This window comes from Perca flavescens, chromosome 7 (assembly GCF_004354835.1).
Source record: "Perca flavescens isolate YP-PL-M2 chromosome 7, PFLA_1.0, whole genome shotgun sequence".
Lineage (NCBI taxonomy): Eukaryota > Metazoa > Chordata > Actinopteri > Perciformes > Percidae > Perca > Perca flavescens.
This window is the reverse complement of record NC_041337.1, coordinates 7,837,629-7,865,467: the sequence shown is the minus strand read 5'-3', so window position 1 is coordinate 7,865,467 and position 27,839 is coordinate 7,837,629. Positions and strand designations below refer to the sequence as shown.

The window sequence follows — 27,839 nt, the reverse complement described above, 5'->3', positions numbered from 1 at the left end:
ATGAAAGACCCTCTCTAATTGCATAATGTGAAATTATAGATGAGGTGTTTTTAGAGCTTTATTAGGGACTAAAAGTTTGGATATCTCAAACTCTGCAGCACAAATTTGTCCACCAAGTCCACCATCTTTATGAAAGTTCAATATAACATTGCTGTAGCCCGCTTTAATGACAAAACTGAAAACAATAGTGTTACATATTAAACTGTGGGCAGCTCTGTTTCTGTCAGATGTGCACGTTTGTCCCTCGAAGCATGATGTTGTGATTTGTTTTGGGATCTTACCGCCCCCTAGAGGTTACACATCTCTTTGGGCATCCATAATGAAAGCTGCTGTGTCATACATCTGCATACATCTGGGTTCCTCTAGCTAAGTAGCTAAGGCACACAGTCATAATAATCTTGCATGGTTTGAACCAACAAAGATAGATAGACAAATAGATAGATAGAAAGATAAAGACTGTAAGCTATCTATCAATCTATCTATCTATCTATATATCTATCTATCTATCTAAAGGTGCAGCAGCAGTAGGTAAGACTTATAAAACTTATGGTGCGTTCATGCCACCTGGGAATATCAGGGACCGCCACCATGATTACGTTGTTTTTCTGACTGCCAGCGTTCATGGCGTTCACATGGTCAGGATGCGTGTTCTTCTTCTTCTGTTATATCGCCGTTTGGCATAACAACTTGTTGCATGACTGCCACCGATGGTTGGCCAGAGCCTAGAGCATCAGGTGTGTGAAAACATGGAGGCCACAATAACAAAAGACGTGCTGCTGTTTTCTTATGTGAGCATACAAACAGCACATGGACAGGTGTGTGTTTGTGTTATCTGCAGGACAACCAACGGGAAAAGACACGGATAAGGTGTTGTTGTTTTTTTATACATGGGCCTATTTATGAATAATTTGAAACCTGTTATTGCAACAGTTTATTGTCAGTGAAATATTTTCAGTGAACCAAGTCGCCTCCATCAAACGTCAGTTGTCATCAACGCGTCACCAACTGGGAAACTCGGTTGGCAAACTCTAGCTCCAGTTTCCCACCTCTGATTCCCACATGGAGTGACGTGAATGATGACGTTTTCGCTGGGAAAAATGTTTTTCCAATGCTCATGAACCACGGTAACTTTCTGTCATATTTGCTGAAACTGACCCTACGTTCGAGTAGAACTACATGAAGTAGGTGATTTAAAAAAAAATCTGGCTCCTCTGGCACCACCTATAGCCTGTAGTGTGATTTGCAAAAATCCACCGCTCCCTGTTCAGATCCACCAATCAGGCCCCCCTGACCTTTTTGGCCTTTAGCAGAAAGGGGGGAGGGACTGAGAAGTTGTCGATGTTAAAAAATGTTGGCTAAGTCCTGGATCTTCGCAATCCTACCTACGGCACCTTTAAGTAGGCTACAGAGCCTGCCTCCCTCTGTTCAAAATCATAAACCTCCTTTAGGGTTAAAGGTTAGGGTTTCACTCAGATTAGTTAACTTAACAGCCCACTTACTTTGTCTAAAAGATCATTGAGTAAGTTTAAAGTCATCAGTGTATCGGTAAGTGATATGAATGAATGAATGAATATCCAAAAACACATTTGGACTAGTGAAAATGTCATTAAGGATATCCACAATTGTCATTGTGATTAGTAAAATGCAGATATCCACACATTTTGGATATCTGAAATTAAAATTATGACTAACAATTGGATTGTACATATCTGAAATGGGAGTTTTTCCCTGTAAGAATTCTAATGCAGACATGTGGATATCAAAAATACAATTGTAGATATCTGAAATTAAAAGCCCCGTTACACATGAATTGCAAAATTGACGTAATTTGTCCTAGGAAGATAGATAGAATTCCTTCATTGTCATTGCACAACGAATTGAAGTAGTAATCAGCACACATATAAAAACAGCAGGCCTATCTAGACACTATACTATCTATCTATCTATACTTCTATCTATCTCACACACTATACTTCCTCATTGTATGCACACACACCAGCCAACTGTGAAAACATAAAGAAAGCTTGTACAGAAAAAAAGATATACAACAGCCAAATTATCAGGAAATACTGTAAAAAATGTGCAAGAAAAAAGAAAATATGTTGCAAATGTATCAACCTCAAGGGTCATCCAATCTCTCATCTCTGTCTGGCCTCAACATTTTATTGACATCACACCCGATATCCTACCTTGCAATGCAACGAGGGAAAATCTTTTGGAATGAAGCAGCCACAGACAACTTTTACAACAATACCATATAATTATCATGTATCTAATATACAGTATGTTATAGTGATTGTTGGTTGCTCTATTTAGCATATAGGGATTTACACAATGAACATGTGTATAGTTGCATTTGAGGGTAATATGATTCCATAGCAACTGAATGCTAACTATTTTGATCTGCAAGGCTTACTCAATACATTTTGTGCCAAGGCAATGATAAATGATTATAGTCATGTGAAGAACAGACCAAATGTTCATATGTTTATGTTTAATAGACGACAGAGATAAACTGTAATGTTAAAACGGCTAGCCATAGATAACTCCGACCGTCGACCTTAACATGAACGCACCATGTAACATCTCTGTACCCGCCCATCTGGGGGTCACCTGACGCCATTGTATAGATTTTACTGGTCCTTCCACCTGTCAATCAGAAACTCACCACGTGGTTGATAATAACATAGGTGGGCTCGAGGGGGCGGTGGTGTACTTGTCAGCGATTGTTTAGGAATATGTAGTCACGCATTAATGAATTTAAGTAATGATTCATCACTCAGGTTCAAACGTTAAATTGTGCGTTAGAAAAATAGCATCAGCGTAAGAGAACCGGAGCTCGACAGGTGACCTTTGGTTGTCGTCACCGTGTCGGTGTGTAAGAGAGCCGGGGAGGAGCAGCGAGTGAGACGTTAGCTAGTTCAGCCATCAGGAAGAAGTGTCAACGCCTGCACCAAGGGACGAGGAGAAGCCCGTTTGTGGTCATGGCTGCCCTCGGTAACTCCGGGGCCGCTTCCAGTCCGATGGTGGTCCTGGCTCCGAAGACTAAAACGAAAAAGAAACATTTCGTGCAGCAGAAGGTGAAGGTGTTTCGAGCCAGCGACCCCGTCATGAGCGTCTTCATGTGGGGCGTCAATCACTCGGTGAGTCACTGGAAGCTAACGATGCTAATGTATCTTAAAATGTAGCTTTTAGTTAGCAGTTAGCAAGTGAGCCGGCTGGTGGTGTTGCACCGAAATCTGTTATCCGTCAGATTCTAGAATGTGACACAAAGAAGAGCATCAAAAACACCGAGGCTTTGAATAAATGTCGACACTGTGGTGTTCTCCGGATCTACATATAGACGTATACACACCTGGACACCGGTTTCTCTCTTAAACAGCTATCAACGTATATGGTTATGGGGTCAAAATTGTTGTTAGGAGCTATTAAAATGCTATTAAAATATTATGAACTTTGGTAACAGACTATCAAAATACAGTAGGAGCCATGGTAAAACAAGTACAGGAGCACTAATACCTTAGCACTGCATTGAATCTGATAGGAGAAAGAATGCAGAATAACAAGTTCAGTGGTGGAATGTAACTGCCTAGGTTTATCCAGGTACTTCCATTTGATCCTACTTTATACTTCTACTCTACTACATTTTGGAAGCCAGTACTGTACTGTTCACTCCACTAAATGTATTTAACATTACTTCTCAGTTACTTCATAGAATCAGATTAGTAATACAAAATATCAGTGAACTAATACATTACAATGTTTTATTATGATTAGGCTACCCGGCAGTATACAAGTTGACATTTGCTCCACCTTTTTAAGGACACATTAATTCATACATATTTAAAATCCAGTGATATGATGTACATTATTCTGAAATGGGTCATTATGAATAATGACTACTTTTACTTTTGGTACTTCAAGTATATTTTTTTATGCTAATGTTCTTTTAGTTAGATTTTGAAGGCAGGACTTGTAACAGAGTATTTCTACAGTGTGGTTTTTGGTACTTTTACTTCAGTAAATGATCGGAGTACTTCTTCAATCTGGTGTTGCGGTGGTCAGGGGTGAATGGCGTTGTATTTGTAGTCTCGGTTTGCATTTTCTTTTCTGACATCATAGTAAATAAAAATAGTAAAAACAAAATTGGTTTGGCAACATCACTGTGGGCACTAGGAAGTTTTTTATTTTTTTCATTTTTTTTTTTCTTCATTGTTTTCTGATGTCAGAGACCAATCAGTTGGCAGATTGGGGTTGCAACTAAAGATTATTTTAATTCTTGAACAGTCTATAAAACAGTGAAAAATGCCCGTCACTAGTTCCCAAAGCCCAATGTGACATCTTCTTATTGCTCGATTTGACCGATCTACAGTTTAAACCCCTTAAATATTCAGTTTACAGTTATATTAAATGAGAAAAGAGAAAATCTGAGACGAGAGAATAGATGAATGAATGATTGATGATCAAAAATAGTTAATAGATTATCAAAACGATTGGTCAAAAATAATCGTTTTCGGCTCTACGGCAGTCGTCAGACTAGTTGATGATGAAAATAAATGTTTGTTGCAGTCCTATTTTAGACACTCTAAAATGATGATTGTCTTTTAGCAATTGTGTTCTTTCTTTCAGATCAATGATCTCAACCAGGTACCGGTTCCGGTCATGCTGCTGCCGGATGACTTTAAAGCCAACACTAAAATCAAAGTCAACAACCACCTCTTCAACAAGTAAGACACAGAAACAAGTGCAGGGCAAAGTAAACCAGGATTGGTCGGAATGCAAATAAATTAGACTTAAAATAATTGAAACCAGACACTTGGTCTTGTGACGAATGATAAAGTCCTGGGCCCGTATTTAGCAAGCTCCTCAAAGTGCCATTTTAGTCTTAAGTGCTGAGAATTCATGAAATTTACTCCTACTTTCAAACTTAAGTATCAGAGCAAGTTATCAAACTTCTTAAAGCTAAGAATCACTCTTACTCTCCCAGTTATGTAAGACAGCTCCAGAGGTCTCTCCGGTGGTTAGGAGTTGCCAGTATGGGCTTGTGATGGCACTGAGGAGACAGAGACCTGCGCAGAACTTTCAGAAGAGGAACAATGTCTTTGAAATGTTGAACGACGACTAGTTACATAAAACGGTATTGTTTGGACAGAGCAGGCATAAAATATCATAAAATCTAGGCTATATATAGGCAGGTCAGTTAACAGCACGTGGGTGGAAAACGTGTTTGTCTTTCATTTCAAATGTGTATATCATAATGTATTCTGTTGAAAATTCCTTATAGTCAAATGTGTGTCAAGTACTTACATTTTGGGCACCGAGTACCGATACGAGTACTTAATAATCCCTCTGGGGTCCGAGGGTGTTTTCAGACACCCAGATGATTTTGGCCTTCTTTGATGTTGTTGTGAATTAGAACGAAGCAGTATTTTCAAAGTACCATGCCTTTTTCTCTATTCAAAGCTCAGCGCCTGGACATTTCCCCGGGCTAGTGTCGGTAAAATAAATCCTATAATTCCTAATATCAAAATACTGAGTGAAGTTTAGAAAGAATGAAGAACGCAAAGTCCGATGATGTCATCTACGTGCATATTAAGTACCCATGTGGATTTGACTGATCCAGCGGAGAAGATGGTTTATTAACACCAGCAGCTGAGTTAACAAGATGTTGTCCAAATTGAAAGACTTTTGGCAAACTATAACTAGGGCTGGGCGTTATGGAGAAAATCAAATATCACGATATTTTTGACCAAATGCCTCTACTGCAACGATATTGTAGTGTTGACTATTGGTGCTTTCACAAAATATTTACACAATGAGATTTTTGATAAATAATCATCAGTAATGTGGATATAATGACTAAGTGGGCAAAGGCAAATAATAAAACAGTTACAACAGTCTGGTAAGTTCATATAATGACATCACTTTATGGTAATGCAGCCTTTAAAACCAGGAAAAGACAACACTTAATGCCATATTACGATATCCAAAATCTAAGACGATACCTAGTCTCATATCATGATATGGCTATAATATCAATATATTGCCCCGCTCTAACTATAACAGTTAGACTACACACTGAGAGCTTTCGTTTCAGCCTGTTTTTGAAAAAAAACGCTGTTTACAGAGTAGCACTGTGGTTCATAAAAGAGCGCTGTGTAGAAATGGCATGCAGACAGAGCAGATTGAAATATTGCTTTCTTCATGTTTATGCCCATTGAGCTGATGAGAGACATTGGGCTAACACCGCTACTCCAAATATCAGCGGTGTAGTTGACGGTCAACAGGCTGCTGGTGTGCTTTTTCACGAAGCAGCTTTGGAAACAGTGTTTCTGTGATGTGGTGACGGCTGGGAAGCTCTCGGCTCCGGTACACTGAGAAGACGTCGAAACCCAGTATTACTAACGCCTGACAATGGCTGGCATTGCTCCTCTTCCGTCGCCTATACCTGCTTGTTATTGTCACATTGCTATGAGGTGATCTCGGGTGAGGTAGTATCTGAGTCATTTCATGACTACAAAGTACGAGTACACGCGCACGGCATCGGACCGATACCAGTATCGGTGCATCCCTACTCTTAAGTCAATTCTTCGCCGTGTTCTTGTGAGTAATTGTCAGAGGCGTGATTAGGGTTGGGTACCGAAACTCGGTGCCAATAGGGAACCGGTGCCAACGTAAACGGTAGTAACGAGACCGAATAAGAACGAAAGTTTCGGTGCCTCATTTCGGTGCCTGACTTTACACTACACCTGACAGCATGTAACGTTAGCCTACCTTTAGCTAGCAGCTGGATTAATCACGGTTAAAATGCTGACAGCTAACGTTAAACAGTGTAAAGTGTGACTGTATTTCACTGTGGAGGACTTCTACAGCGGGATGTAATTCAATTCATAGATATACAGTATGTTTATATGGTCAGAATTAAACAACACAGACGGTGCGTTCACTTGCAGGTTGTCGGAATTAAACAACACAGACGGTGCGTTCACTTGCAGCTGCCATTGTCGGAATTAAACAACACAGATTCACTTAAAACAGGTAGCCTCATGGTGCATTGACAGTAATTGTAAAATACCCTTTTCCCATCTGGGGTTCAACAGCAATTTACTGGTGAAATAAGTTATTGTTATAGTTATTACGTTATTATTAAATCTTTAATTTTGACCATGGCCTTAGCAATAAACAAGTCACTGACTGTTGTTTACTACCCTTTTTTTTTTTTCTTCTTTTTTTTTTTTTATTAACTTTATTGAAAAGTACCGGTTCAGGCACCGTTTTAAAAGTATCGATTTAGCACCGGAATTGAAAAAAAAACAAACGATACCCAACCCTAGGCTTGATACAGTAAATACCGGCCCTGAGGTCTATGTTGGACGTTCGAGTTTGACAGATGTTTTAGTTCTTTAAGAATTTGGCAACGACTATGTGAAAGATCTGTTTGTTTGTTTGTTAGGCCAGCTCCGCCTAACTTCCCTACGCCTTCTCCTTTTGCAGAGAAAATCTTCCGGGACATTTTAAGTTCAAAGAGTACTGTCCTCAGGTCTTCCGAAATCTAAGGGAACGGTTTGGTATTGAGGATCTGGACTATCAGGTATGTGATGCACTATTCAGTATGCTTGTGATGTCACTCTGTTGGCGCACAATTGTAAATGCAAAAGAGGTGTATAGAAGAGCTCATTACTTTCCAAGTAATTGTTTTAAATCAAAAGGTAGATGATCTCTGCACTTAGCCGTGTGCTTCTGTGTTCTCCAGGTTTCATTGACTCGCAGCCCCCCGATGAGGAGCGTAAACGACCAGGGGGAGGGTCTGCTCCTCAACTCCTATGACCGAACGCTGGTCATCAAGCAAATCTCCAGCGAGGATGTTGCAGACATGCACAGCATCCTGTCGGAGTATCACCAGGTAAGGTCTGGGTGCTTAACGGAGAAGTCTGCCGATATTCTGTATTTTTCTTCTGTGGCACTCAGACACATACTGTTAATCTTTAAAAAATCTGTCAAGAATGTATAGTTCGATTTAGGGCCCGGGCAGTATAAACCTGCCGAAGTTTACAGCGTTTGGGATATGTGGCAACCTATGTAATTTTTTAATATGCATAACAATGACACCCTTGCAGGTGGTCCAGGCTCACCCCAGAAGTCCTAAAAATATGAGGCATTTTGCAAGTGAAAAGGTTGTCCTTAACCTTATATTATTTTGCCATATCCCCTAGCCCTCGTTTCATTGTTAAAAAAAAAAGGCAAAATATCCTTAAAAACTGTTGGATGCTGTAATTTTTAGCAAACGTTACTCAAACAGGAGTAAGTAGCTCATTTGTTGGGGACTAACCGCAGCGGATTAATCCACATTTGTTCCTCTAGTGGGGTCACCAACCTTTTTGAAACTGAGAGCTACTTTATGGGTATTGAGTCATACGAAGGGCTACCAGTTTGATACACTCTTATGAAATAACAAATTTGCTCAGTTCGCCTTTAGTTATATATGATTATTAATGATTAAGGATACTCATTTATGTGAAGACACTGGTCATGTTAATGATTTCTCACAATAATTATCAACAATGACTTAACAAGGTGGGTTAATATCAATTTTCATTTTTAGAACAGGCGGAGGGAACTCATGTGGTCGCGGAGGGCTACCATGTGGTTGGGGCTACCTGGTGCCCGCGGGCACTGCGTTGGTGACCCCTGCTCTAGTGAGTATTTGGGGATGTTGATGTGTTTTTAACAACACTGGCGCTCTGTGGCACAGAGGAAGTAGTCAAATGATTTGCCAAATGTTTGTCAAACAGTCCACTTCCAAATGTATGCTGATGATGCGGTTATTTTTACACCTGCTAAAAGTACACAGGAAGCATCATCCTCCCTTACATCAGCACTGGAGAATATACAGCATTGGCTGCTTGAATCCAACAAAAAGAAAACTGTTGCTATGATTTTCACAAAAAAATCGATAAAACTGGAGTGGTCCAATGTGTTCCTGGGGGGAATGGAACTTGACATTGTTGAGGAGTTCAAGTACCTCGGCGTCACACTGGACCCAACACTTTCATTTAAAAAACACATCAAACTTACAGCGAATAGAATAAAATTCAATTTACAAAACTTTAAACAAATCAGATCATCAATGACAATTACTTCTGCTAAAATGTTTTTACATTCAATGATATTTTCACATATAGATTACTGCATCACAACCTGGTCACTCGCCGGAAATACAATTTTAAAACCCATAGAAATGTTATTCAAACAATCTATAAAAATACTTGATGAAAAACCTCTGTCATACCATCAGTGTAATATTTTGGGAAAATACAATATGCTCAGTTTTGAAAATTTTATTCATTTTAAAAACAGTTGTCTAATTTATAAAGTTTTTCATGGACTTGCTCCACCTTAAGCTTTCTACATACATTAAACCAAGGTCTGACAGAGGTTATTGTACCAGAGCCTCATTTAGAGGAGATATAGAGATCCCAAGATAGAAAAACTACCTTTGGACAAACTGTTCTGTCTGTCAGAGGAGGTCATTTCTGGAACACCATCCCAACGAACATTAGAGAATGTCCAACTTATTGCACATTTAAAAAGCACTTTAAACTGTTTCTTAAAAGTTCCCAGTTATGTCATAATTTTGACTAATTTTACTGATGTAATTTAATCTGTCTGAATGTGTGATAATGTGTTCCTTGTTTGATATTGTATATTGTCATATTTTTTTGCTTTGCATTATCTTGCATGTTGTTGTTTTCCTGCCTCGGGACTACAGGTGAAAATTAGCATTTATGCTATAACCTGGCTCATTTACAGTCTGTACAGAAATGTTAGATTGTTCATTAATGTGCACTGTCCCGGATAGATAGATAAATAAATAAATAAAATACAAATACAGGCGTCAAATACACAGATAGTCCTTGCTGGCATTTATTGTTGGTTTAAATCTTTTCATGGGATTTAACGACAATAATAGAAGTGTAGAATATCATCAGACTTTAATGTTCAAAGCTCACATGTGATGTGGATTTGAAATGGCGAGATTATGTGTCATTATTGTTAATTGAATTTTAATGTGACCCGGATCTGGCAAAGAGTCGGGTGACATGGAATTTGGAGTAAATTACAGTTATCGCTGGAGTGAAAGTCCGGCTCTAATTGAACCTTTCCTGGGAGCATCTTGAATCTGAATTCTTTCTTCCCGTCTGCCTTTTGGTAATCATCCCCTCAGTCGTTCATTAATAGTTTGCCTGTCAGTCTCTAGACATGGTAACATCACACACAGATATGGTTTGGAACCAAAACCCGGTTCCAAATTAGAATCGATTCCAAAATGCCAAGAACCGGTTCTGCTTATCGGTTCCAACTACACATGGCGATACATTTGGTTTTGTTCAGGCAGTATGGGCAAGATGAGTAAGAGTTGCGAGCTCTAAGAGTCAGCCGTGCGCCATAAATGTTAGCTTCTTGTCTCACCTGGGGTCTGATAGACCGTACATTCATTAAAGTCAGTGCCCATCAGAGGTGTCAAAAGTATTCACATTCATTACTCAAGTAGAAGTACAGATACTAGGGTTTGAAAAGACTTTTGTAGAAGTTGAAGTATCAACTCAAGCTTTTTACTTAAGTAAAAGTGTAAAAGTACTGGTTTCAAAACTACTTAAAGTATAAAAGTAAAAGTAATGTAAGGCAGAGATCTTCAACCAGGGGTCCTCAGAGTCATTGCAGGGGGGCCTCCAAATTATTGTACATTTTTGAGTCTTTAAAAAAAATAAAAATAAAATGCCTTAACATAATTCCAACATATTATTAGCAAATATAAATTCCCACTGATTATATGCTTACTGGCCTATAGGTAAGGTAGTCACTAAGATATCAGCCCACAGATACAGTTAATCCTAGATTTACTATGCCACATACAGTATGTCACATACAGTATGTAACATTAAAATATGATTTGTAAAATCATGCCAACAATTAATATTTTAATAGCTTATGAAAAAAGGTATGTAAGAAGGCTTTAGGTTACCCTAACAGTTATTGTAGGCCCAGTTTAATATGCAACATAATTTCATACAATATGTTGGGGGTCCCTGCTACATCTCACTTTAAGTTAAGGGGTCCTTGGTTTAAAAAACGTTCATGACCCCTGATGTAAGGGGGGGAAATGCCATTAAGGACAACAGCTTAACTCTAAAACGCGGGGACAAAATCATATGACTATAATAATGTTACAGTATATTAAAATCATACCTGCAAACAAAAGGTGACACGTAGGCTACATCTCTTCTGTGTTTTTCAGCAGCTACAGTCTGCTCTTAGACTCCTCTCCAGTGAAATATAGACACACTTTTACACCGTTTAGCGCTCAGCATTTTATCATGTTTACTCCATCTTCTAGCTAACGCTAGGCTAACCTGCTTCCAACTGTAGTGTTGACTAGCGTCCCGCGGCGGCGATGTTCAGTTCCCTCTAATGTCCGTTTTGAGCATCGCGCAGGCACCTAAGGCACCGAAACCGTGTTGCTATTCGGTCCGGTAGATAACGGTCGTTAAGGCACCGGTGGCGATTAGCACCGGGTCTGTGCAGGTGTTATGGATCGCGTACAAACCAATAGGGTGTCGGAATAGCTATGTTTATACTTCTCATCCAACCACAATCAAATTCACTCTCTCCGGATGGAGCGATTTGGATAGTTTTTTTTGTGTGTGTTTTTTGAACGATGACTGACGAGCTGGAATGAAAACAAAGCGAACTGAAATATGAGTAACGAGGCTATTTTTAAAATGTAAGGAGTAGAAAGTACAGATAATTGCTTGAAAATGTAAGGAGTAGAAGTAAAAAGTATGCTGTAAAATAATTACTCCAGTAAAGTATAGATACCCAAAATTTCTACTTAAGTAAGGTAACGAAGTATTTGTACTTCGTTACTTGACACCTCTGGTGCCCATAACGCTATTTTCCAAGCTACTGCAGCTGTCATATTTCGCACAGTTTTCATGGCAAATCAGCCGCCGAGGCTTTCGCCGCTGTTTGTTACTTTGCCTGAGGAGAAAACGCTGGACTTGCGCTGTTGTTTATTTGGTTGGTGTCACTTGCGAGGGACGACGTCCTGTCACGGTTCCAGTTGCTCACCCTCAAAGGGGAGAGAGTGAAGCGAGGTTTATGGTCGCGGCGTAGTTCCTGGTCCAAGCCATGGTGTAGCACGAGTAAAACAAAGCCTTGACCGGTCGCTTGAGTCCAGTGGAGCAGACAGCTCTGCAGAGTCGTGTAATTACGACTTCATGACATCTAATCAAATTCTGAAGCAGCGGTGGCAATAATTTAATAGCGGCGGGCCGCCGCTGCTAAATGTATATAGCGGAAACGCTGTCATATTATTCAATAACGGCAACCAAATTAAACTGTATGGCATTCATTTACAGGTTCCATAAACTGTATGAAGTCAATTGTGAATATGAATTGTGTAAAAGCAATTCATTTTGACGTCACTTGACAGTGAATAACTTTACATCTGAAGCATTTAAAGACTATTTGTCCATTGTTTATTTCCAAAGAAACACGACAATGTATAAAAGGCTCCATTACCTTGTACCTCACGTTATGGCTCCGTAGCAGACGTTTTTTTAAAAATAGGCTAACGATTGTGTCACACAGTAGAGGAATTACCGTATAGTACAGGAGAAGCTTGCAGGCAGTTTCGACTTACATGAGCTGTTTAGGTTTAATTACTAATGTTAACTAGCATTTTAGTTAGCAATAATTAGCCTGTGCCCATGTAATCTCCTTACATATATCTACGCTCTCCATCTCTGTAAGATTGGGAATGATTGAGATTTCTCTTGGCACAGCTAACAGAAGACTTCCAACTTTCAGACAGGTTGCTCACGTCACATCTACGTTGTCTCTGTCAATTGGAGGCTGCGAGGTAAAGCAAGAGATCACCGGAAAAGTGCTTCTAATATCCTTCACTGGTCTCCGTCCAGAGGAACAGGGTCTGTTGGTCAATTATATTCCGTTGCATTTTTTATGAAAACGTGCCGCATAATCAAGGATTTTTGCCCGCCACAATCACAAAAAAACTTTGCATTTTTCTGGAAGGACTGGTTTTCAACCCGCCCCTCAAAGAATCCGAATCAAGAATCGTTAAAGAACCGGAATCGTTAAAATCCAAATGATACCCAACCCTACTCCCAGAACCAGGACCATTCACCTCCTGTCTGCCTTAGAGAACTGTGTGTGTAAAGCTTCAACTCTATGGCGCTGTGTCCTACTTACAGAATACTTTCTTTAGCCTTCATTTGGACCTATTTTGTAGCTAAAAAAACCACAAATAAAATAAGCACTTCCTAGGGAATGTTTTATTGTTCTCATGTGCCTCATAGGTTGGGGAAGTCGACCCAAATATGACTATTTTTAGATTGCAGAGGGGTGCAGTAAGTAGGAAGACTAGCGTATTCAACCTGAAGACGGCAAACATCTGTGCTGCTGAAGTATCCTTGGGCGAGACCCTAAATATGGCTTTTTAGGTGCCTGACTGCTGACCTCCCTGTGGGGAAACTGAGTGAGAATACAGACAAAGCGAACCCTCTCGTCAAGAAGGTTACAGCGCTGCGGAGCGTCGTGAACAAACACGTTATATGATTGTTTTTTTTTTTTCCAAAAGATATTCAAATGTTCTTATCAACACTATCTTCATGTAAACAGCAGTGTGTACATTTGTAGGAGAGATAAGAGTGAGGTGACACACTTTGACCTCTGTTTGTTTCTCTGAGGTTGTTTCACATTTGCTGGTATTCGTGTTCATGCTTGTTTGGCCAAGGTTTGTTTGTTGTTTCGGATATTTCCGAACTAGGTCTCACTTCAGGCTAAACATACCACTGATTCAACTTTTGGCTGCTTTGAGCTCTTATTGGAATGTGTAGCCTGAGGTTGTACAGCCTACACAGAGCTGGGAGGGAGATCGGGGGGGAATGGCAGCTCTGTTTCAGAGTGATTTTTGAATTTACTTGGTCCTGAATGAATTCATTGTTATCACAGTTTCTGCGTTGGCACTGCACAGCTTCTGTGATTCATAATGATTTACAAGTCGCCGTTCACTGTGTCCGTTTTCTTGTCATCATTTAGCTGCGGGGGTGCATGTTTGACATGTTAAACGGCTGCTGTGCATTAAGTGAAATTCTGAATTATTTAGATAACTTTGTTTTTATGCTGCAAAAGAACTGAATGTTGAGATTCTGTACTAAATCATTTCGGCCAGGCATGATGGCTTTGCTGCTGAAGTCTTTTTCATTGTTGTACTTTTGGCTTTGAGGCATTATTTGGATGAATATTCAGAGTGTTTATGATCAGGTTAGGTGTTGTTTTTTTTTGGCAGGTGTAGGGATTTGGTCTTGAGACGAGCTTTTCAAACAAACATTGTCTGTACTGTTTTTGCACTTGATAATTGTATGACAGCATCTGGAAGCCAATTTAGCCTTTTTTTTTTTTTTTTTTTTTACCACATACTTGAGTAATGCTCACATACAGAGATTATAGATGGAAACTTGGCATCTTATGTCTTTGTCAAATGAAAGCTATAAGGCTGTTAACTGCTACACCTTTACCACAAAGCATTTATAGTATTGTTTGAGTTGTTAAGTTGTTGTTTTGGTGTTATTCCATGTAATTAAAAGTGAGAAATACGATGTAATTTTCAGTACATCCTCCTGAAGGTCAATTAAAAAAGATCTTGAAGATAAAATAAACCGATGGGAATCAATTGATTAAATACCCCTCAAGTCACTTCAGTGATTTCCTGTACATCCAATAGTGCCATGAAGTCGTCGTGCTCATTATACTGCTAAAAAGGGGTGGGAATAAATATCGCTATCGCAACACGTTCGTTGTCCTGGTTCGTGCGCTAAGATAAACGATACGCTAGCGCCAAATATCGATATTTTAATTGATAAAATTAGGCACACTGAATAGATTTCCCTGCTCCCGGCGTCGCTTCTTCACGGCTCCTCGAGGTGGCGCTCAACACACGAACGAGGAAACTTGAATATAAAGTTAACTAGAGGAAGAGGATTGGAACCGGGTGGCGGACAGCAGTTTGAGGAAAACCACAGATTCACCCAGCCATGTTTAAGTCCAAAGTCTGGACCCATAGTTGCTCTATAGTTCTGTCATTTTTAATTTACAGACTGAAAAAGTGACAAAAACATGATCCCTGTTCTCACTGAGGGCTCCTGGCTAGTCCTGAGGCACTGTAGCTGAGGATTGGACCCAGCTCACTGTGGTGCTGGGGGGAGCATGCCTATGTTCCCACAGCCCTATGTTCTCACATTTCTAAGATTCTTTTCCAAAATTAGGCCCATGTTCCCATTTTTCTTTTTTCATAAATTTGTATCCGATTTGATCCCCCTTTCTCCCAATTTGGTAGCCAATTACACCCAACCTATTATCCAGTAGCAATGGACTACAGATGGAATGTAACCCTAACCCAATCATAGGGCCTAATTTTAAGAAAAATCTTAGAAATGTGGGAACATAGGGCTTAATTGTCAGTGAAAAAAAAAATCTTAGACATGTGGTAACATAGGGCTGACCCCGTGCTAGAGTGTTATTCTACTGGCAGAGGAGCCCAGGCGTTAGAAATATACAGTGTATAATAAATAATGATGCAAAAACAGTGTTCGGCCATTGAGAGCGGCATATTTTAACGTGTGTTTTAAAGAGGACACTGAATGAGGTCAGTCTGAAGCGAGTGTCTATTTTAACTGACTGAGCGGCTCAAAGTCTAACCTGGATACACTCGGTAATTGCTGTGCATTTAAAAGTGACCTTTACCAATGGCCTAAGCCTGTATTCTGTTTAAGAGTGTTCATGAAACAATCTTTCATCTGTGAATCATCTTCTTTTTTATTTTTACCGTATTTTACTATTTGTATGTTTAGCATTGACTACGTTTAAATGCTCACCAATATTCCCCTGTTACAGTATTCTGAATTTGAAACGGATCATGTAAACCACATGCTCCACTTGGATATTCCGAATGTAGTATTTTCCGCTTAAGACAGGTGGGATATACCAATATTATGTGGGTTTTAGGAGCATTCTTTGGAGCGCATTCAGAATGTGCAACTTAGAGCTGTAATCGGGCCTTAAAAGTATGGCCCAAAAAGGCCCGAGCCCGACCCGTACATTTTGAATGACAGCTTTTTAAAAGCCCGAATCCGTTTACAGCCCGACTGTAAAGGCCGTCTATCAGCATCATTAGAGTGTCGGACACGCGCTTCGCACCGCGAGCGGGCACACGCACAACTCGGCGGAAAAGGGAGAGAAAGAAAAAAGAGACTGCGCCGCACGCACACACCTCCTTTTTTGTCTTTTGTAAAAAAATGAGTCATTTATACATTTTTTAACATCATTTATTCATGAATAACGGAGGCTATTGGCCACTTGGAAGTTGGAACATGGAAATGAATTAAGTCCTCCAGAGGCCAGCCTCCGTTTCACCTCTTCAGGATCCATTTTCACGCTTATCGAAACGCATCACCTGACCGCTCATATACCATGCAGCCCGAAGCGCAAGCCCGAGACCGGCCCGAGTCCTTGAAAAATAATAGAAATTAAGCCCGAACCCGACCGTTCGGGCAAAGATCTTCAGCTCTAGTGCAACTCAGTGATGGAGTACTCGAGTCCTGGAGTCTCTATTCTCTGGACTCGTGTGTGTATATACGAGACTCGACTCGGTGAAGTTTCTGACTCTATAGGTTATGAAAATTTGATATAAGATGTTACACTTTTTCCTGTTTCGGCCGGGATCTTTTTTTTTTTTTTTTTTTTTTTTCTCACAGAAAAAGCGGGGAAAGAAGACCCTGTTGAGCTTGACTCTAGTCTGGCACTGTGAAGATACAGCTTCTCAGTCGGACACCGCTACCGCTCGCTCGCTCTCCTTGCTTGACAACACACTCTGTGACGTCACTTGCTCAACGCTGCATTCTCGCTCTTTTAGTGCATGATTCGCGGGCAGTTCTTTTCCCTTTTGTGGTGGTTAGATTGTTGTGTTATAATAACAAAAGGTCTGAACTGGCATTCAGACTACTTTGCTCTTGATGCCCATTCAATTTACCAGTATTTGTGTTCACACAGCCATCTAATCATCTAATCACACCTGTTGACATTCTTGTGAAATTTTTGTGTTCTCATCACAAAAGGTCTACATAAGCACTGGCTAATTGAATGGGCATCACTTTTTGTGATGCTTTGTGTTGTGTGTGTGATTACCAGTGATATGGCCACTTGGCTAGTGCGAATGCAAATGCAAAAAACTGTTTTGGGGGAGAGTAGCTAACTGTTTAGTAGTGGACTGTCCCTATAAATACATTCCTGTAACTACTTGGTTACATATTCATATTTGGAAAATGCAGAGAGATGCGTGAAGTTCGCCTGCACAGATTTTACATCCAAAGCTGGAAAGAGCAGCGCTAAATGTTGTGTGTGTTATTGTTGTTTACACAACATGGTTAATTGCCTCTTTACGGTCAGCTCCGTGTGTTGTACGCAACCCAACCAGTCAACAGTTTGCAAGGCTGGGATGAGAGAGATACATGCCCAAAAGAAAAGCCCACATTTCTGGTCAGAAGGAGAGACACGCCTACTTCTAAATATTATGAAAGACTTGAATATCACACAGTTTTTTTGGATATGCATGTGCCTTCAAGAAGGTGGTTGCAGGAGTGGTGTAATGGAGGCTGTGGAAGTCCGCCATTGTCGACTTAAATACGCAAAAAAATGTTTTGTGTTAATCGGAGTATGCACGGCTGCATGTAAAAAAACAAAACGGAAATATTAGTGGAATATTCATTTTCATTAGCCATGTAGTAACATCCTAGTATGAATGGTGTCTATTTTGGAATAAGGGCAAAACCTGAAACATTTTGTGAACCTAAATTTAGTCATTTGCCCATGACGACAATGTTCCACTCTCTGCACCCGCCATGCAAATGACCAGTTGTTTCCTCTCTGCAGCACATAGTGAAGTGTCACGGCAGCACCCTGCTGCCCCAGTTCCTGGGGATGTACCGGGTGAGCGTGGACAGCGAGGAGACCTACCTGATCGTCATGAGGAACATGTTCAGCCACAGACTGATTGTACACAGGAAGTACGACCTGAAGGTGAGGAGGAACTTCACAACCTTTTAATCTCCCAATCTCACTTCTCATCACCGGATCAACGGGGAAGTTGTATAGAAATGACTTTTCTCTCACATGGCCCTAATACCAGAACAAAGTCAAAGTACCTTTGTTATCCCTCAAGGGGAAGTTCACGTGGTCTCGCACGTCTCCTTAACACAACATTTTAAAATATGGTCAGTACGCACAATACAATATACAACACGCACATAAAACACTAGAACAATAACAATATCTAAAGTGCAATCAAAGAGAAATCAAAGTGCCAGGCAATTGCATTGTTGTGCAAAGATGCAGTGAAAGAGCCAAAGTCAGTTTCAGTCTTTCATTGTGCGGTCTAATTGCTTTTGGCATAAATGATTTGCTGTACCTCGCAGTTCTGTTTTTCTGCTGCAGAAAAAAACCAAAGTGGCCTAATGCTCCTGTTTGTTTCCATATCAGTCACAATATTTCTAACAAGTTGTTCTTGCAGGGCTCTCTGGTGGCTCGTGAAGCAAGTGACAAAGAAAGGGTAAAAGAAACCTCTCGCCTACTCTCCATTTTGAATCACGACGTGGCCGGCTGTTTCCTCCTTATCCCGTACATCCTGCTAAAGATGCGCTTTATTGTTATTTAGGGAAAAGAGCTCCCCACCTACAAGGACATGGACTTCAGGAACAACCTGCAGAAGGTGTATGTGACGGATGAGCAGAAGGAGAAGTTCATGGAGAAACTCAACAGAGACGTGGAGGTAACCAACCTGTTGAGAGTCCCTTACATGTAACACTTCAGTGTTGTTGTTGCACACCTCTACCACACAGCGGCAGCATCAGCCCATTAGGGATGACACCGCTCCCGTGATGCCATTTTGGCAGCAGGGTGGATGGATGTGAAATTCAGTCACTAATGAAAGAGCTAAATTTAGATATTAACTTAATAGAACTTTATAAAAGTAAAATGATTAGTAGATTCCTCAATTGATTGGAGATTAATCTGAATATATTTTCAAAATTGTGTAAGTCTTTTTATTTTATTTTTTATAAAAAAAAAAAAAAAAAAGCAAAACCGCTTCCAGCTTCTCAAATCTGAAAAAGAGAAACTTGATTGTACATATAAAACCCCAAGAACTGCATGTGAGGATTTGCTCCAGCAGAGGATATCATAATCATCTGAGTAACTCTGGGGGTTTTGGACTGTTGCGCAGGCTAAACAAAGACATTTGAAGACATCACCACCATGGGCCCAGGGAGCTTGTAAGGGGCATTTTTTGCTTTTTTCTGACTTTTCCATGAAGATATGATTAGTCGATGAATCAAGAAGAAAATCATGGAAATAGAAAACAAACAAAAAAAAAAACTCATCAAATCCTCACATTTAAAGGTGCCGTAGGTAGGATTGCGAAGATCCAGGACTTAGCCAAAAAATTTGAACATCGACAACTTCTCAGTCCCTCACCCCCTTTCAACTAATGCCCAAAATGGTCTACTAAGCCCCTCCTCCCACAAAGGAGAATGAATGCGTGCACATGAGCAGTGATTGACACTCGTCTCGTCAGAAAATCGGCCGCGACTCAGCCACACGCTGCAGAATTTGAACAAACCGTTGGAAGCATCCAAACTCTATCAACATTAATACAATTCAGTTGAAACCGTAGAAACAAACGTGTCACCACCAATAGATTTCCCCTACAACAACAAAAAAGGATTCTCCTGACTCCATAATACAGAATAAAGAGGTTAGAGAGAGTTAGCAATGTAACGTTAGCTAACTAACACTGGCTTGCTCGCCGTGCTTTCATGCTGCATCACTTACAGAGAATGATCTGAACAGCAGGCTGGGTGTAACGTTAGCGGCCTGCTGGGTCCGCTGCCGTGGATTGTGGGGGGGAAAAATTTATTTGTTACAAATCGGTAACATAGACGTTATGAGTGGCACATAACGTGAAGTAACATGGCATTTTATTTTGTTTGAGTTTTAACTTGTCCAGTGGGGCAAGTCCATTTCTCTTCCACTTGCCCTACAAAAAAATCCACTTGTCCCCGGACAAGCGCACAAGCCTTAATGTCGAGCCCTGCCTTTTGGACCCATACGATCAGGTAAGCTTGCTTATGTAACGTTTGATATGAATGAATTGTACCAAATCAAATACTGTTACTCGTTAACATGAGTAGTGTCCATCATGCTTTTGGATTCTGCTGAAGACAACTTTTAAAAATAGCTAATGTTAGCTAACGTTAGCTAACGCTAGCTAGCAGTAACTAGTCTTAGAATATGATACAAATCAAGTTGAAAATGATGTTTGGCAAGGAAATGATTAGATATGAATGGATTTCCATTTGTAGTTGCATTATAGCTTTTGGATTTTGCTGAGGACAACTTTTAGAATTAGGTCATGTAAGCTAATGCTAGTTAACGTTAGCTAGTGCTAGTCTTAGCATAAAAATCTATTTTCAACTGATGTGTGACAAGGCATTGTTTGGATATGACTCTATTTGTTGCTTTAATGGTGTTGTAATGTGTTTGTAGAGTGGAAAATGCCAGGTGGAAAGGGGAAAAAAGACTTAACTATATTCGTGGGGTCAAAAACCAGGAGTCCAGTATACTAGTGGGGTCAAAATGCTGGACCCCACAAGTTTAAAGGGCTGTTTGAGGGTTAAGACTTGGCTGTAGGATTAGGGATAGAATTAGATGAGGGTTAGGGTTTAGGTTGAGGTTAAAGTTAGGCATTTAGTTGTGGTGGTTAAGGTTAGGGTAAGGGGCTAGGGAATGCATTATGTCAATGATGGGTGCCCAAAGAGATAGTACCGTGTGTGTGTCACTGCAAGCTGATCCTTTTTGCCACTCTTTAAACAATATGTAACTTTCTGCCGCTAGGGGTCTCTGAACCAAAACAATGGACGGTAAAACTGGACTTCTGATGACGTTGGGAAGTTGCGTGGAATTATGGGAGTTTTTAGTGTTAAACACCTTTGCTGCCGGTTCGAATGCATCAGTTCACGGACGAGTTTACTCATCCAAGTTTATTCACGTTACGTTTATTCATGTTATTCTAATAGAATAGCTGCAGTTTCCCCAACATAATTACGTTTTTCTTGATTAGATTTTTATTTGTAGCTGACCAGTTAGCTCGTGAGCCAGCAAGCTAACCGTAGCCAGCAGCTAAAACACAAAATATCTCACATATCAATGTCACCTTTTGGATGGTTTCAACACCGGGGCGGACGGGGTGTGTTGTAACGCTAGCTAGCTACTACTACTACTAAACGAGGCTGAGAGACGGGTGTGGGTGGGGATTGTCGGGGAAATCTCCGCCACGGCCAGGACGTTCGATGCCTGTTGTGCAGCAGCAGAACATCTCCCAGCTGCCCGGAATTATCTCCCCTTCACTTTTCAGTAATCTTAACTTTTGACCCACCTTTTGTTGGGTTAATTTAGCTAATCGTAAAGACAGCTAAACGCGAAGGGGGGAGAAATTCGGCAGGGAGGAGATTTTCGGCACATACACCGGTAGCGCTACGGAGATGTAGCTAACGCTATGGATGGCCGCTGTTGTGACTCGTGCTGGGTCTGATATGGTCGGTTTCCCGCCGTTTAATTAAACTGCCGTTGGCGTCGTAAGCACCAGGCACTGGAGATAAGTTCTGGCCGGGGGTTGCTGTACTGAAAGTAGCTGGCTGATAGCTGACTGGGGGCTAACAATAACTAGCTAGCTATATGTCCTGGGACTGTCAGCTGTCATCCCGACTGAGTGTCTCTGCACCGGGGGAGTGAGGCAGACAGACTGGGGTGTGCTAGTTGGCTAAATTAGCATTAGATTAATCGTCTGTCTATACAGCTAACGTTACTAGTGAAGTTATTCGTGGGTTAGCCCAGTCCTGTTAACTGTGGTCGAAACAGTCCTACTAAAAATAACTTTATGAGCGTGTTGAACGATGTTGTAACCTCATAATGTTACCCACCAAGCTTTAGCATCAACGTTAGCTACTTATCAACCAGCACATTGTAGTAACGTTAAGCTGGTATCGATATTTCAAAATAAATAAGGTCTCTGTTGTATTACTGTAATGAAAAACTGGGATGTAATTAATCACAAAATGATGCTGTATGGCTAATTAATTAATTAATTTTTTTTCTGTGACATTGTATGATTTACAATTACTCCTGAACGTATCATCTTGGTGCCAGTGTTCTGATGGAAGTTAGAGTAACTAGACAGTGAAAGGTTATATGACGCCACTGACGGGCGATTAAAGGAAACGTCCCGTGTCTGGAAACATTTGGGACAGTGTAAGAATACAACTCATAAAAATATAGAACATAATATGTATGGTTGTTTTTAGACATTTTAAAGCAGAAATGTTACATATTGTACCTTTTTTTTTTTTTTTTTTTTATTCTAATAAAACCCATGCACACATTCTTGGGCAATTTTGAAAAGTGCTTTCCCTACATTGGACACTGGACAAATTGCCTTATCCGATCATTGAAAAATCCTAGGCTACTGAATTTGTTTCCAAGTGTGCATACATGTATCTGTGGATGTTCTGTTTAACTTAAAGTCATTTTTTTTTTTTTTTTTGCATTGTGCTTGTATTTTCTGTTTTAGATGCTCTTACACAGCAGATGGAGACAACCGCCGTCACCCAATTTACTTTTGCCCGGCTGTGCAAAAGTGGCTGCAATATGCACCAGACGGTGCAGGAGGGACTGCACGGTAAACCAGTCAGACGTCAGAGGACCATGAATTGTAAAAAGGCTAAAGAGGACAAATAATGAAATAGGAGGCTAATGAAATGAATTTGTTTTTACCTAAAATAGTGTGGTTTGGTCAGTGTTTTAGGCTAGACTATAGGCATACAAGCTTTCAAATGTTCCATCACATTTTAACATCCTGGCTGTAGATAAAGCAGAATATTCATCATAGGCTATTTAATTTAGGGCATTACATTTTCGTATGCCTAGCAATCATTTTCTATGGCCTAATAACGATTGAGATTCCATTGAAATCACGTTGATCTTTAGTTCAGTTGAAATTTCAACATTGTTTCAATATTCCTGATTATTGAATTACCATTGAAATTCTGTTGATCTATGGACAGGATTTCAATGGTGCAAAATGATTTAGAATCAACATCAGAGTTCGATGGAATGTTGATTTAAGTATCAATGACTGTTTGCTACCTGGGATGGTGAACGCTATTTGGCAAGGCCACTAGCGTTGTTGCTAACTGAAGGCACAGATGTGTCTGAGATAGATAAAAGTGTTTTTATTGTTACTGTAAAAACATTCTTTTGTTTGAATTTTTAAATAATAAAAAAAAGCTTTCACTGAAAAGTTATGTTTCATTATTAGTAGTCCTTGAATAAAACCAGTGAAGTCTTGCAAACTTGATTTTATAGGTTTGACTTGATGTTGAATTGCATATTAACAATAATAATAAAAAAAATCAACCTTTTTAAATACTGTGTGTGTCCGTATCCATGTCAGGAACAGCAAAAGCAATGGTTAGTCTTGGGATGGTACTGAAATATTGTTTTGTTCATCATGAAAAGAGAACACTGACAATACTCCCTTTACTTTGCTGTTTGTAACTTGTTGTACATTAAAAACCAATAGGGTGCGATCGCAAAAGGGGCGCTATCTGTATAGGTAGATGTGAACAGCTTATGACTTGGCCTGAAACTTTAATTTTCACATTAATCCCTGGCTACGTTGTTTTACAAGTTGTCATTGAAATGACCAATGATGTTCTATTCCAACTAGTTACTATTGTCGGAGGACCAAAGATTCTAGAGCACTACATTTGCACTTTACTGTATTATTTAATTCATTTATTTTATTTTGATTGTAACCACCAGTATTTAATGTCACAAATACATTTTGATTAAGCTATCAAGCTTAAAGGTCCAGTATGTAGGAATTTCTCCCATCTAGCGTTGAGATCATATATCGCAATCAACTCTCTCACGCCACACAGTTCAAAGTACGTATTACAGCTACGGTAGCTTTCAGAAAGCTGGTCTCTTGCTCTTTTCAATATCCATTTTCTTTTTTTCTGGGCGAAGAAGAAGACTCCTGTTCCTGATATTTGGATTTTGAATACGTGTGGTCCTCCATGTTTCCTTCTTCTTGCCGGGTTCAGGAAGCTACGATACCCATTAGCAGCATTAGCAGCACCTGTGAGTTTATCATGTGACAGCGAAAAAGCGAAAGGCGGAGCAGTATGTCCTGTATGTCCCTTACCGGCTAACATATTTCAAGATGGCGCATGAATATGGAGCGTCTACCCCAGTTCATGCAAATGAAAATGTAAAATTTCAAGCCAAAAGGAATACTTGGAAATGATGGTGGTGGTAAATATTCATGAAAAAGGACAAGTTTGTGAACTGGCAACACAGTTTCAGCCCTACTCTTAACCTGAACCATGTTGTAAATAAAATCTTGTCCCTCTCCCATTCTCCCCCCTTCCAGTTTCTGGTGAGACTGAAGATCATGGACTACAGTTTGCTGCTCGGTATACACGACGTGGGTCGAGCTGAGCGGGATGAGGAGGAGGGAGAAGAGGTTTCCAACGAGGAAGATGCCGACGCGGAGAACGGCCTGGCACCGGGCGCCATGGTGGGCTCCTACGGCACCTCTCCAGAGGGAATCGCCGGTTACATGTCCTGCTGCAAACCTCTGGGGCCCGGCGAATTCGACCCCTATGTGGACGTGTACGCAGTCAGGAGCTGCCCAGGTGAAAACTTGGTTTAGGCCACAAAATAAGATCATTCAAGGCTTAAACTAAACTGATTAGACCGTAGGGAATCGAGGCAAAACAAGATATTTGAAATGGTCACCTTTTTAGCTCTGGGAAACCGGTTTTTCAAATTTAAATTTTTTTGAAGGGCACAAACAATAATCTATTAATCTAGAAAACAATCTGTAGATTAAAGGTGCTGTAGGTAGGATTGCGAAGATCCAGGATTTAGCCAACATTTTTTAACATTGACAACTTCTCAGTCCCTCCCGCCCCACCCCTTTCTGCTAAAGCCCAAAACGGTCTCCTAAGCCACTCCCCCCACAAGGGAGAATGAATGTGTGTGCATGAGCAGTGATTGACACGCAGTTAGACAGCCCCCCCCTGGCCCTGATTGGTGCATCTGAACAGGGAGCGGTGGATTTTTGCAAATCACACTACAGGCTGTAGGTGGTGCCAGAGGAGCCGAATTTTCTTTTTAAATGACCTGCTTCATGTAGTTCTACTGGAAGGATATGGTCAGTTTCAGCAAATATGACAGAAAGTTAGTTTTATAAATCTTACCTACTGCACCTTTAACAGACAGAATCTTAACTGTTCCTCTGAAGTCTCTTCATATATTGTGTATGTTATGATATCCGCTCCACTATCATCGTCGATGTCATCTGGAAAATGAAAATCCTATAGTTTTAGAGGCTTTGATATTAATTTCTTCCCATGGAGCTTTAATCTTGATGATTGTTCTATGAGACCTGTCCCGAACCAATAGTCGATGCTGGCCCAATACAACAACCCTGACTGTCCTCTGCCTTTCATCCCAGGAGCCCCTCAGAAGGAAGTCTATTTCATGGGCCTGATTGACGTACTCACTCAGTACGACACCAAGAAGAAAGCGGCTCACGCAGCAAAAACTGTCAAACACGGGGTGAGTAGCACAAGAGAGGGCGGCGGCGAAGAGGCGGAGGGCCCGCTAACGCTCCGTTGCACCGGTCCTGCACGGAGTGCCAAGCGGCTGATGTTGTGCAACGTGTACAGATGATGTTTATGACCTTGCTCTCTGTCTCCATCTCCTCTCTGTTTTGTCGCAGGCTGGTGCTGAAATCTCCACGGTCCACCCCGAGCAGTACGCCAAACGATTTCGCGACTTCATCTCCAACATCTTTGCGTAACGCTCGGCTGTGACCACCGCCACAAGTCGATCCAACTGAGAGCTAAACTTGTCTTTTTATCATTGACCAAAAACTAGTATGCACACACAGATCATGATTTTAAACGTGGTGATCTGGGGCGAGACTACTTAACGTTTGTAGCAACATAATGTACTACTTCTGATGCATATATTTATTTTTAAGATTTACGATGCATTTCTTATACAGTAGACATGAAGCACTCTTTAACAGAATAACTCTGGAGCGTCAGGGTACATTGAAACAAACTGCTGTTGATCAGTGTTAGACCACATCCGTGCGAGATCAAATATTGTGTTTTTTTTTTTTTTTTTTTTTTTTTTTTGTCACTTGGCTCTGGTTCCCCCAGGCATGAACTATTCCTTAAAGGAAGAGTTTGACATTTTGGGGAAGTGCGCTTATTTGCCTAATGACAATAGTTAGATGAGAAGATTGATACCACTCTCATGTGTCCGTTAAAGGTTCCCTGTGGAGTTTTTGACCTCTATTCTTTTCTTTATGAATGGGTCAATGTTATGTTTGCCGTGCGCGCGCCATGCTCGGTCCTGCCAACGGTGTCCCACTACGCCGCTGATCTGCAGGTGGCGGCAACACGCCAAAACATGTGCAGCAAAGTGCCAGCAGTGAAGAAGAAGAAAGCTAGCAAGTGAACATGGTTGTAAACAATGCTGGACTAAAAAGACTTAAAAACTCCGGTTTGCAAATGTTTTATGAGAAAGGAAATGTAACACCTTTTGTTAGACCTCAAGGATACACCCAATGTGTTTTTCATTGAATGTAAACATAACTTATTGTATTTTTTTAAGAAACCCCAGGCACCTTTTTTAATGTGACACTATAGGAGGACCAGGCGACCCTTAGCTTAGCATAAAGACTGGAAACTGGGGGGAAACGGCTAGCCTGGTTCTGTTCAAAAGTAGAACATATCCTCCTGCCAGCGCCTCTAAAGACGACAATTTTGTTACAATAGTTTTATGAGAGGTTATGTGCACAACTTGTCGTTTTTACATCTCTGTTTTTGTACGGACACGCCAATTCGCATGCCATTATTGGCGTGTTATCAAGCCGCTTTTTAGCGTGTTTATGGACGCCGTTTGGCCTCCATTGACTTACATTACCTTGCGACTGTGTGTGAATTTACGCCGTAGCGAGTAATACGAAAGGGCGAAAATGTGCGTAGGGAGGTTGGTCGTGCAGGTGGATGGGTGCGTGTCACGTTTCCTAAAGTCATCCGTTGCTTTCTTCTTTTACTAAATCCAACCCCGTTGTTCTTTTCTTAAACCCAACCCGCATGTCACGTTTCCTAAACCCAACTGTAGCTTTCTTCCCGCAATAACACGCGTGTAGGTTTACGTCTGCTGTAGACAGCGTAGACCTACACGTGGATAGCTCAAAATGCGTACAGATAACACGCCACTTGGGGCGTGTACGTTTACGCGTCGTCACAATGTCATGTTGACCAATGATATAACATGTTAATTAGCGAGCTTAAAGCTGCTTACACGCCAACCAGACGGCCAACCGTTGGCAGAAAAGCCAGTTGGACTGATCAGTCTCCCCGAGTTGGTCCAAAAAGTGCCTCAGAACACACCGAAGAGACGAGACGTAATACGTCTCCATAACAGCAGGCGGCGCTAAAACGTATTTTCGCTCAAAAAATGAAAACCCGGCAGCTGATTGGACGAACGCGTCACATGCATCTGACTTCTCCGGAAATTCAAAGACAGAGCGTCACGGCTGCCTGTTCAGAATACGATCT

General features: G+C 40.7%; 1 protein-coding gene across 1 annotated transcript; it reads left to right on the top strand.

The window, feature by feature from the left end:
• The first annotated feature begins 2,674 nt into the window (after window positions 1-2,674).
• On the top strand, window positions 2,675-27,330 carry pip4k2ca (phosphatidylinositol-5-phosphate 4-kinase, type II, gamma a). Its single transcript, XM_028581885.1, has 10 exons — window positions 2,675-3,143; window positions 4,630-4,727; window positions 7,495-7,591; window positions 7,754-7,903; window positions 18,010-18,156; window positions 18,647-18,685; window positions 18,791-18,904; window positions 24,626-24,890; window positions 25,715-25,818; window positions 25,982-27,330. The coding sequence occupies exons 1-10, from the start codon at window positions 2,985-2,987 to the stop codon at window positions 26,060-26,062; spliced, it is 1,254 nt and encodes a 417-aa protein (XP_028437686.1). The 5' UTR covers window positions 2,675-2,984; the 3' UTR covers window positions 26,063-27,330.
• Window positions 27,331-27,839: the final 509 nt, after the last annotated feature.

Excerpts from the sequence above, each read along its gene's own strand:
- pip4k2ca (XM_028581885.1), top strand. The coding sequence starts at position 2,985 with ATGGCTGCCCTCGGTAACTCCGGGGCCGCTTCCAGTCCGATGGTGGTC. Across the intron at positions 7,904-18,009 it reads TCCTGTCGGAGTATCACCAG|CACATAGTGAAGTGTCACGG; the intron begins GTAAGGTCTGGG and ends TCCTCTCTGCAG. Across the intron at positions 18,686-18,790 it reads AAGCAAGTGACAAAGAAAGG|GGAAAAGAGCTCCCCACCTA; the intron begins GTAAAAGAAACC and ends ATTGTTATTTAG.